This window comes from Temnothorax curvispinosus, unplaced genomic scaffold (assembly GCF_003070985.1).
Source record: "Temnothorax curvispinosus isolate PA1 unplaced genomic scaffold, ASM307098v1 QBEX01008212.1, whole genome shotgun sequence".
Classification (NCBI taxonomy): Eukaryota; Metazoa; Arthropoda; class Insecta; order Hymenoptera; family Formicidae; genus Temnothorax; species Temnothorax curvispinosus.
Genome location: NW_020217992.1, coordinates 220,740 through 230,482, shown reverse-complemented (window position 1 = coordinate 230,482; position 9,743 = coordinate 220,740). Strand labels below are relative to the sequence as shown.

Here is a 9,743-nt window from a genome sequence, read left to right as displayed (position 1 = left end):
TTACATACTTATTGCAAATATGATTTAATATTTGAGATAAAATGTTAACGTATAACAATAAGAAAGATTAATATAAATTTTATTTTTTCAACTTTACAGTTAATTTTTTCAAGCTAAAGAAGTTCGTTATTTTTCTATTAAATTCGTTAAACTTGACTTTATACAAAAAAATCGAACTTTTTCATTAAAGCTTCATAATATAAATAGATAGACTGGTATCGTATACCGAAGGGTGCGCTCGGTTTAACATTAATAATGGCCATGTTAGATGCTACGATCAAACTTACAGCCGGAATATTTATGGATTTATCTTTGGCCAGTTTTTGCAGCGTGAGTAAAAATATAGATAGAATTATTTTCATTTATAGAATTATTTTCAATGTCGTTATTCATAAGAAATAGATGTGCAAGGGAAAAATTTCAGATAGTAAAAGCGGCCGTGGCTTACTTGAATTTACTTCGTACCTTTTACGTTTAATACGGTGATATCATCGTTACGGGATGTATTATAGTAACATGAGCGTTAAAATATATTTAATAAAAATTAGATATAATATATATTCGCGCGCGTTAATAAATCGTGTCACATAAATTATCATTTACGTAAATGTAAGCTTGAAATCGGTAGAAATCCGGCACTCCCCTCGCCCCTCCCCGGGGGCGAGGGAGTCTTCCCCCTCCCATAAAGAGGGGGCTACCGGGCCATATACCGGACCTGTACCATTTCATGGTCAGGTTCGGGAACCCGGTAGGCGAAGATTTCCCCGCGTAAAAAAAAAAGTATTAAAACTGTAAATTAACTAATTATATCTTAATAAAATCTAAAGCTATGTTATATATACGCAAACTTACGCGCAAAGTGCATACAGCTATATCCTTACGCATTTACTCTACTCTATTGACTGTAATTCTGACTACTTTCCAACGTTGCGTTACGCACTATGGAAATGACGGGGATTGCGTATATCCGTCAGCAACTATGTTAGAACTCGTAAACTTTATATCGTTACGCACTTTCATGCGTAATCATCAGTCATGCAATGACTGGGAAAAGGAGACAGTCCCTCGTGCACGCACGTCTTCCCCTTGCCTTGTTACATATGACAGGCATACGGGACGCACCTGCACGCGATCTCGGAATCGTTATTTCCTCGCGCTTGCGTCGCCACCAGACATCGAGACGCTGCCGTATGCGTATTTCAGTCAGCGTTGCAGCCTGCGGACGACAGCATGCGCGATCGATCCCAACTTCCAGGCAAGATACACAATGTAGAATATGAACACGACATACGCTACGCCGTGCAACTGTGTCGGTGGATTCTGAATCCAATCGGTATCTGGCACCTGATTTACGGTCGTTCGTCGCAAAGCGAGAAGCTTCTTTCATTAATGCTGATCCTCGCGTGCTTCTTCAGTCTGTGCTTCGTGCTTGTACCCGCCATTCCGTACATTTTGCTCCGCGAGAAGGACATCGACATCAAGGTCAAGCTCTTCGGACCGGTCGGCTTTTGTCTAACTTCCGCGATCAAGTATTGCTTCCTCAGAGCGCGCGTCTTGGCGATCGGAAGATGCGTCGAACATGTCGAGAGTGATTGGCAGGTCGTGCGACATCAGGATCACCGTAAAATGATGTTGAGAAACGCGCTGATAGGCCGCAGACTAACGACGCTGTGCGTAATTTTTCTTTACACTGGCGGCATGTCCTATCATACGATCATGCCATTGTCCAGTGCCATTGCCAACACGAAGACGAACGGTAGCTTCACGAGCAGACCATTAGTTTATCCGGGATATGATATATATTTCGACCCTCAAGCAAGTCCCGCTTATGAGATCGTCTTTTTCATGCACTGTCTGTCCGCTATGATACAGTATAGCGCTACGACGGCAGCGTGTAGTCTGGCTGCGACCTTTGCGACGCACGCATGCGGTCAAGTGCAAATATTGATGACACTTTTGGACGATCTAGTCGATGGAAAGAGGATTAAAGGCACGGTGGAGAAACGTCTGAGCTTGATAGCGAAGCATCACGTGCGTGTGCTGAGGTGAGACGAAAACGGGGAAAGTGCCGGGTTAGTTTGCACGAACGCGTTTCTATTAGACATTTGGGGTAGATACATGGCGCGTTTCTAGATTTACGGCCGATGTGGAGGAAATATTACGTGAAATATGCTTACTGGAATTGGTGGCCGCAACCTTGATTATATGTTTGCTCGAATACTATTGCTTAATGGTAAGGAGATTACGATAGCGGACATCACATCTTTCTGAATATTATTAAGTTCTGTCGTGCTCTTCGTAGTATAGCTGATGTTTCTTTAATATTATAATAATTGTAACGAAACAGATAGAATCGTCTTCTTTCACTGATAAATTGTAAGGTAAATATACCAATGTCTGGATGTACGTACTTATGTCTGGACATTTTTATCATTTTAGTTCCTTAAATAAGTTATAACGCGAATTAAAATAAAAAAATCAAAAATAAAAATATTTGTCTTATATTATATTTTTATCTTTCATTTTAATTCGTGTTACACTCATTTAAAAACTAAAATAGTAAAGGTGTCTGGACATAGATCTTAAGTGTCACGGCATTGGTATATACATTTACCTTAAACATCTAGGCTGCATTCCCTTTGGACGCTTTCGTGCTGAAAGCGTATTCTATTTTTATTGCACATTATATGTTAAAGAAAGATAGAATGACGCTTTCAGTACGAAAGCTTCCAAAGGGAAACGCAGTCCTAGTTATACGTTTGTCTTCTCAGGAATGGGAGAATAGCGACGCCGTGGCCATTTTCACGTATTTTATTTTATTGATATCTTTAACGTTCAACATTCTGATATTTTGTTATATCGGCCAACTCCTCGTGGAAGAGGTATTTTTTTATGGTATTGCTGATAATAAAAATTTTTTTATAGACGTATCTTCAGTTATTGAATTCTATAAAAGTCCGTAGTGTATCAACCCTATTTCGAATAAATTGTAATAAACATGATTGTAATATTCAATTATTTCTATTTTTATTAGTTTAGCAAAATCGGTTCGGCTGCGTATGAGGTTAATTGGTATAATTTGTCCGGCCATCAGGCTGTTGATCTTGTTATGATCATCACAATGTCCCATTACCCACCTAAACTTACGGCTGGCAAGTTCTGCGATTTATCCCTTAATACTTTCAGCACCGTGAGTCTCAAAAATAACTATCGTTATTGCTTGTGTAAACTGTATACCTACATAACCCATTTATATATTTATTTCTTTATATTTATTTTATATTAATTTACTTGTTATTGTTACCTAATTATTATTAATTTAATATTATTAAATTCACGTTTCTAAAGTTTACATTGTTTTTAGGTACTTAAAACATCCGTAGTGTATTTAAATTTACTTCGGACAGTTACGCAATGAAATTTATACATTCCTTATTATTGTTCCTAGCAGCAAGTTTGTTATAGATACGGATATATTTTTTGCCAACAAATATTGTATAGAAATCGATAATAAATTAACATATATCACATTCATTATCTCATTCACTCAGTCTTAAAACAGGTAAAATATTAATATAAGCGAAATTAAATCATATATAATAACTCATTATTATGATTTAATTGATCCTGAGGCCAAAAATGTATCGTGTTTAAAAATTAAAATTTAAAATTAAAATTTAATTAAATTTACTATATCAGGAAAAATTAGAAAAGCAACTGTATTGTAAAACAATATATAAAATCCATACTTATATCATATGTGATGCTTTAACAATATGAAGTCATCAACAATACGTTATTTGAAAGATATTAAAGCTACGCACTGTGTACAGAACTATATATTAGAACTTGTCATAAACTTTCAACCCCTTTGCGCTTGCACATCATTGAACGAGCAATGACCGGGGGGAAAAGTCAATCCGTTCTCATACGCATGACTACGAGCACCTCATATCCATCATACATGACAGACATGAAACGCACATGCACGCGATACTGGAATCATTATTTCCCCGCGCTTGCGTCGCGGAAACGGAAGGTCGCGCAACGTCCGCGTGTTTCAGTCGTCGTTATACATCGCGGGCGACAGCATGCACGATCGATCATCCCGACTTACAGGAAAGATGCTCGAGATGTACAATGTACACCATGAGCACGACATACGCTACACCATGCAGCTGTGCCGCTGGGTTCTGAAGCCGATCGGCATGTGGCACCCGATCTACGGCCATCATCCGTCGCGGAACGAGAAGCTCGTCTCGATAGCGTTGATCGTCACGTGCTTCTCCGCTCTGTGTTTCGTCCTGATACCCGCCGGACTGTACACTCTGTTTCGCGAAAAGAATATCAACATCAAAGTCAAGCTCTTCGGTCCAATTGGCTTCTGCCTGACTAGCACGATCAAGTATTGTTACCTCGGTGCGCGCGCTGCCGCATTCGGAAAATGCATTCAACACGTCGAGGACGACTGGCGAGTCATGCAATATCAAGATCATCGCGGAATAATGCTGAAGAACGCGCTGATTGGACGCAGGATTACCACGCTGTGCGCGCTTTTCCTGTACATCGGTGGACTGTCCTACCACACAATCATGCCGTTATCTTCCAGACGGAAGATCAACGAAAATTACACGATCAGATTACACACTTATCCCGGTTACGATCTGTTTTTCGATCCCCAAGCCAGCCCCGCTTACGAGATCGTGTTCTGCGTTCACTGCCTGTTCGCGCTGGTCACGTATAACATCACGACGGCAGCGTGTAGCTTGGCGGCGATTTTTGTGACGCACGCGTGCGGACAAGTACAAATACTAATGACGTTGTTGGACGACTTGATCGAAGGAAAATGGAGCAAGGGCACCACCGTGAAGGACCGGCTAAGTATGATAGCGAAGCATCATGTGCGAGTACTGAGGTAAGTAGAAAGTGTGATGAGAGTGTCCAAGTAGATACACACGACGCGTAATTTTCTAGATTTTCGGATAGATACGTGACACGCTTCTAGATTTTCGACCAACGTGGAGGAAGTGCTACGCGAAATATGTTTAATGGAAATAGTGGCATCCACTTTAATCATATGTTTGCTTGAGCATTATTGCCTAACGGTAAAGAGAAAGATACTATAATATAACGTCACGATAATTGTGATGGCCTTTTCTAAAAGCAGTGTACAGATTTAGTTTGCCAGGTTCTGGTTTTGTCGAACTTTACAATAGTACATTTTACCTTCCATTTTACCTGATCTTCCTAGGAGTGGGAAAACAGTGACGCCGTGGCGATCTTGACATATTTCATCTTGTTGATATCCTTTACGTTCAACATTCTAATATTTTGTTATATCGGTGAACTCCTCGTGGAACAGGTAATTTTCATAATGTTTTTAGGATATAAGAAAGTTTTTCACAGGCTTATTTTTAACTATATCACGTTAATTAGTTTAATTCTGCAATACAAAAATTTATAACAGAAAAGAGAGAAAATATAATTATTAATATCTTTTTGTTAAAGTACTTCAAAATATTTTTGTTTAAAATGTACTTTATTTAAGCTGTGTTCCCATATTCACTGCCAGTACTAAAAATCTGTAGTTTACGTCACGCATACTATAAATTTTCAGTACTGACAGTAAATATGGGAACACAGTCTTTAATTATTAAGATCTTGTGCAAAATCTCTCAGCGGCATTAGTTGTCCAGTTAAATACAAACATGGTACGGCTTTAAAATTTATAATCTATGTACAGTGAATTTTAAAGTAGATAATAGTTTTGTATTTGTAATGTTGCATTACAAATAATATGAATACATTTATACTAATGTTTTACTTTCATCAGTATAGCAAAATTGGTTCCGCTGTCTACGAAATCAATTGGTACAGTTTATCTGGGAATAAAGCTCTTAGTCTCGTGCTAATCATCGCGATGTCTCATTACCCGCCTAAACTCACAGCTGGCAAAATTTTCGATTTATCCATTAATACATTCGGTGCAGTGAGTTTCTCACACAATTATTGTTATTACTCAAGTAATTTGCTGAACTTGATTAATAACGTGTCTTTGTATATTTTTTCTTTCTTAGTTTTTGTAATTCTCAGACTATTATCGCTTTCAGGTACTCAAAACATCGGTAGTGTATTTAAATTTACTTCGTACGGTTACGGAATAGAATTTACGTTACATGTAGATAGCCCTTATTACTTAAAATTTGACAGATAGATATATTTTTATTATAATAAATATATTGTATAGAAAAAAATATATATATATATTAATAAAATAACTATATATTGTCGATCAAAATATTTTTTATATATACTATGTGTACATATAGCATTCTGCTGATCGCGTATTTATGCATGCTCAAATAGCTGCAGCAAGAAAATCCGAAATAGAGCAACAAATTAGCAACAAAAGAATATTAAATTTCTATACATGTTTTATTCGAAAGTTTTATTTTTTATGCTAAAATGGCTATGTCAGCTTGATAAACGTTGCTCAAATATATTTCATAGAAAAAGAACAGATGTTACTATAATATTAATTTCAATTTTTACTTACTAAATCATATTTTACAAATTAATCAAAAAATATTTCCAAATTTAAGGCAGTGTGAGTGTAGTCACTTTTATGTAATAATATTGTAAGCTGATAACATGTAACTCAAGCTATACATCTCTCTTCAGCATAAAATCGATTTTTCAAGTCTGTGGTATCCTCTCCTCCCTTTATACTTTTCTCCTTCTTTTGTTCTCCCTAATATATCACTGAAAGTACTGATTGTGGTCATGCGCAAATTTTCTACAGTTTTACAATCGACGGTATTAGTCAGTCGTTCGCGCACCTTCGACATCCTTCGCAAATATTATACGAAATTGGATATACAGTGCAGCAAAGTCGGGCATATTTCGTTTAAAATTGAATGGTATAATTTACCGGGAAAAGTCGCTCTTAACCTGATGTTGATAATCAATATGTCTCGACATTCGGTGCAAATTACCGCTGGAAGATTGATAAGTTTCTCTTTCGCTAATTTTGGAAATGTAAGTATAATTCAAAATGTGTAAGTCTTATTTCAAAATAGAAATACATTAAATGTAAAAGAATGAAAATGATTAAATTTAAACAAAGTTTGTAGCAAGTAGAATTTAGTACGATAATAGTTCATGCACTGCACTTTGTAGGTTCTGAAAACATCGGTCGCATATTTAAACTTGCTCCGAACTGCCGTTTGACAGAACGTAAAATAACATGCAATCATTCAGATTCTCTCTGGCGCAAAAAACATTATTAAATATTTTTTAAGATAAAAATGTATGCATGTTAAATAAACTATTTAATGCATAAATTACATCTATAAAAAATTCATGTTAGTTTTAAAATTAAGAAATAAGACTGATTAAATAAGACGTTTTACCTGTATGTTTCTAAAAGATGAAAACAGATAATATACATATTTATGAATACACTTTTAACAAAACAATATTTCTAAAAAAAAGTATACCTGTTATTAAGACACGATATTCAACTTTTCTGCCTCCATAAATCACTCCATTTTAAATCATATCATTTTATTTAATTTAAAAAGACAGCTTAATCGCTCAGTGAAAAAAATGCACAGAAATAGCGCAAGCAGTTTTGCATGTTGCAGAAAAACCCTTTGTGTAGGTAGTAATACAACCGTCTCTTCTGTGACAGCAATGTTCCCCTCGATAAAATTGTTTTTTCGTGCGCGTGCATGCTATCTTTTTTCTTTCCCATCCAAACTTTGTCGAAAGCATCTGCGATTGTCATGCGCAATTTTTTACTATCACGCTATCGACAAAGTCTTTGTCGATAGCGTGATGGTAAACCAGTCGTTCTCGAATCAGTCGTTCGCGTACCCTCGAAACGGTAGTATGGCCAAGCTTAATCTCTTGGTCGAATGTGAATTGCAAGAGGGAACGAGTGCTCGGAATTTGGCCACTGGTATATATTCAGACACCCCTCAACGATCGAGAAGATTTTGGCGACGATATCATTTGTGTTATACTAATCTGGGCTCAATTTCTTTCTGATTAGTTCTCGAAACATACTACCACAAGTGATAGAATCAAATTGTTAGCTCCGCTAAACAATAAACTATGTCTATGACAATACTAAAATATTTTTTCCTAGTGATTCATCATAAGAGCATTCGGCAATGTATTCGCGTGCTAAGTGTCGATTGACGTGTGGTCCAGCAAGAGGATCATCGAAAAATCGTGATTAAGAATACGGCCAAAAGCCATGTGTTATCCAAATTTTGTGTAATACTCATGTGTATATATATACTTGGCATACTGTGATGTCGTTTCTGTCGCACATCGCAATCGATAAACAGAATATCACTGTTAGACCAATATCTTACCCCGGCTTCGATACCATTTTTTACTTCCATTTTATCCCGACTTATGTGTTGATTTTTTGTGCGCAATGGTTATCTGCTACCGTCTTATCCAACGTCGCGGTGGCGGCGATGTGTTGCTTGGCAGTTATGTTCGTAGCTCACGCTTGCGATCAAATTGAAGTCGTGATGGCATAGAAAGCCTTGTAAAAAGTGCACAAAGCAGTCGCATGTATTCCAAGCTACGTGTGGCAGTTATCATATATCATGAAACACCACGTGCAGTCATTGAGGTGAGTGTTGCATCATTGCAGAAAAAATTGTCTGTATTCTATAATTGTCTAAATAGAAATTTTATATGAATAAGCAAATAAATAAGATATATATGCAAAAGATATATACAAAAGAAGAAAAGTGGATAATTTTTTAATTTTTATAAATATATAAAGATTTACTTTATAAATAGAAATTAATATAAATTTAGCTTCTATTAACTGTTCTCAATGTTACCTCGTTTTGCTTCTTTTGTAAAAAAAAAAAGTTTAAACACATTTTTGTATCATATGTTCACTGTTAAATACGGATTATTAACATTTCATACGTTCTTTTATATGCAATTCTTATTTGTTTAAAAAAGAAAATTTTGTAATGTAAACACATGCGTTTTTAATTTAATGAGAAAATTATTAGTAAAATAAATAATTTCATATTTTGTTATCGTCACAGGAATGGAATAACAACAATATAGCATAGCTCTTTTGTCATATTTCTTTCTATGGTTATCGAATATCTTCAACGTTTTCACGCTTTGCTACATCAATAAACATTTAACAAATCAAATGTTTATACTTAAATTCTTAACAATAAAATAAATTAAATTAAATGTCGAAACATTTGGCTAGTGCTACTCCATTTACATTTACTTATATCGTTTTTCTAAATACACACTTCAATTTCAAAACTGTCATCAAAGATAAACATGATAGAAAACAATATGATTTTTAACCCTTAAATGACCAGTGGGGTCCAGCGGACCCCAGACCCTTTAAAATGAAATGTTTTCAAATGTTTTTGCCAAAAATAGAGCTCATGCTCCCATTAATGATAGTTGAGTGATTGACCTACCCGTGTGTACACTTAGCAGTACTCAGTTTACTTAATTTTTTATACTATGTCGAAATTGAAATTTAAACAATATTAGCATTTTATACTCTTTTCTAGACCTTGAACAACATTGAAAAAAATTGTCATAACTAAAGATCAAAAAATCAATGAGTAAGGAGACATTTTTCATGCTAGGGTCTTTTAGACCCCTCAGTGAACTTACGAGATTCTTGAGAGGTGTGGCATTTAAGGGTTAATATACACACTTGTATCTCCAAT

The 9,743-nt window shown here is 35.8% G+C and overlaps 3 protein-coding genes across 3 annotated transcripts in view; all 3 read left to right on the top strand.

The window, feature by feature from the left end:
- Positions 1 to 198, top strand: part of LOC112457753 (odorant receptor 4-like) — a 2,399-nt gene extending 2,201 nt beyond the window's left edge. Inside the window, exon 5 of the mRNA XM_025020972.1 lies at positions 191 to 198. Coding sequence (XP_024876740.1) covers positions 191 to 198 — 8 coding nt within the window. The remainder of the gene's footprint in view (positions 1 to 190) is intronic.
- Positions 199 to 1,222: 1,024 nt separating this feature from the next.
- Positions 1,223 to 3,515, top strand: LOC112457746. The gene is made up of 6 exons (XM_025020961.1): positions 1,223 to 2,045; positions 2,134 to 2,250; positions 2,303 to 2,312; positions 2,697 to 2,882; positions 3,035 to 3,190; positions 3,365 to 3,515. The coding sequence occupies exons 1-6, from the start codon at positions 1,231 to 1,233 to the stop codon at positions 3,416 to 3,418; spliced, it is 1,338 nt and encodes a 445-aa protein (XP_024876729.1). The 5' UTR covers positions 1,223 to 1,230; the 3' UTR covers positions 3,419 to 3,515.
- Positions 3,516 to 3,757: 242 nt separating this feature from the next.
- On the top strand, positions 3,758 to 6,189 carry LOC112457751 (odorant receptor 4-like). The gene is made up of 5 exons (XM_025020970.1): positions 3,758 to 4,915; positions 5,006 to 5,105; positions 5,252 to 5,362; positions 5,834 to 5,989; positions 6,111 to 6,189. The coding sequence occupies exons 1-5, from the start codon at positions 4,092 to 4,094 to the stop codon at positions 6,162 to 6,164; spliced, it is 1,245 nt and encodes a 414-aa protein (XP_024876738.1). The 5' UTR covers positions 3,758 to 4,091; the 3' UTR covers positions 6,165 to 6,189.
- The last annotated feature ends 3,554 nt before the right edge of the window (positions 6,190 to 9,743 follow it).

What these genes read in the sequence shown, in the direction of transcription:
- LOC112457751 (XM_025020970.1), top strand. Translation starts at nt 4,092, where the DNA reads ATGCACGATCGATCATCCCGACTTACAGGAAAGATGCTCGAGATGTAC. An exon ending in CATCATGTGCGAGTACTGAG is followed by an intron (nt 4,916 to 5,005) that starts GTAAGTAGAAAG and finishes ACACGCTTCTAG; the next exon opens with ATTTTCGACCAACGTGGAGG. An exon ending in CCATTAATACATTCGGTGCA is followed by an intron (nt 5,990 to 6,110) that starts GTGAGTTTCTCA and finishes TATCGCTTTCAG; the next exon opens with GTACTCAAAACATCGGTAGT.
- LOC112457746 (XM_025020961.1), top strand. Translation starts at nt 1,231, where the DNA reads ATGCGCGATCGATCCCAACTTCCAGGCAAGATACACAATGTAGAATAT. An exon ending in GCCAACTCCTCGTGGAAGAG is followed by an intron (nt 2,883 to 3,034) that starts GTATTTTTTTAT and finishes TATTTTTATTAG; the next exon opens with TTTAGCAAAATCGGTTCGGC. An exon ending in CCCTTAATACTTTCAGCACC is followed by an intron (nt 3,191 to 3,364) that starts GTGAGTCTCAAA and finishes CATTGTTTTTAG; the next exon opens with GTACTTAAAACATCCGTAGT.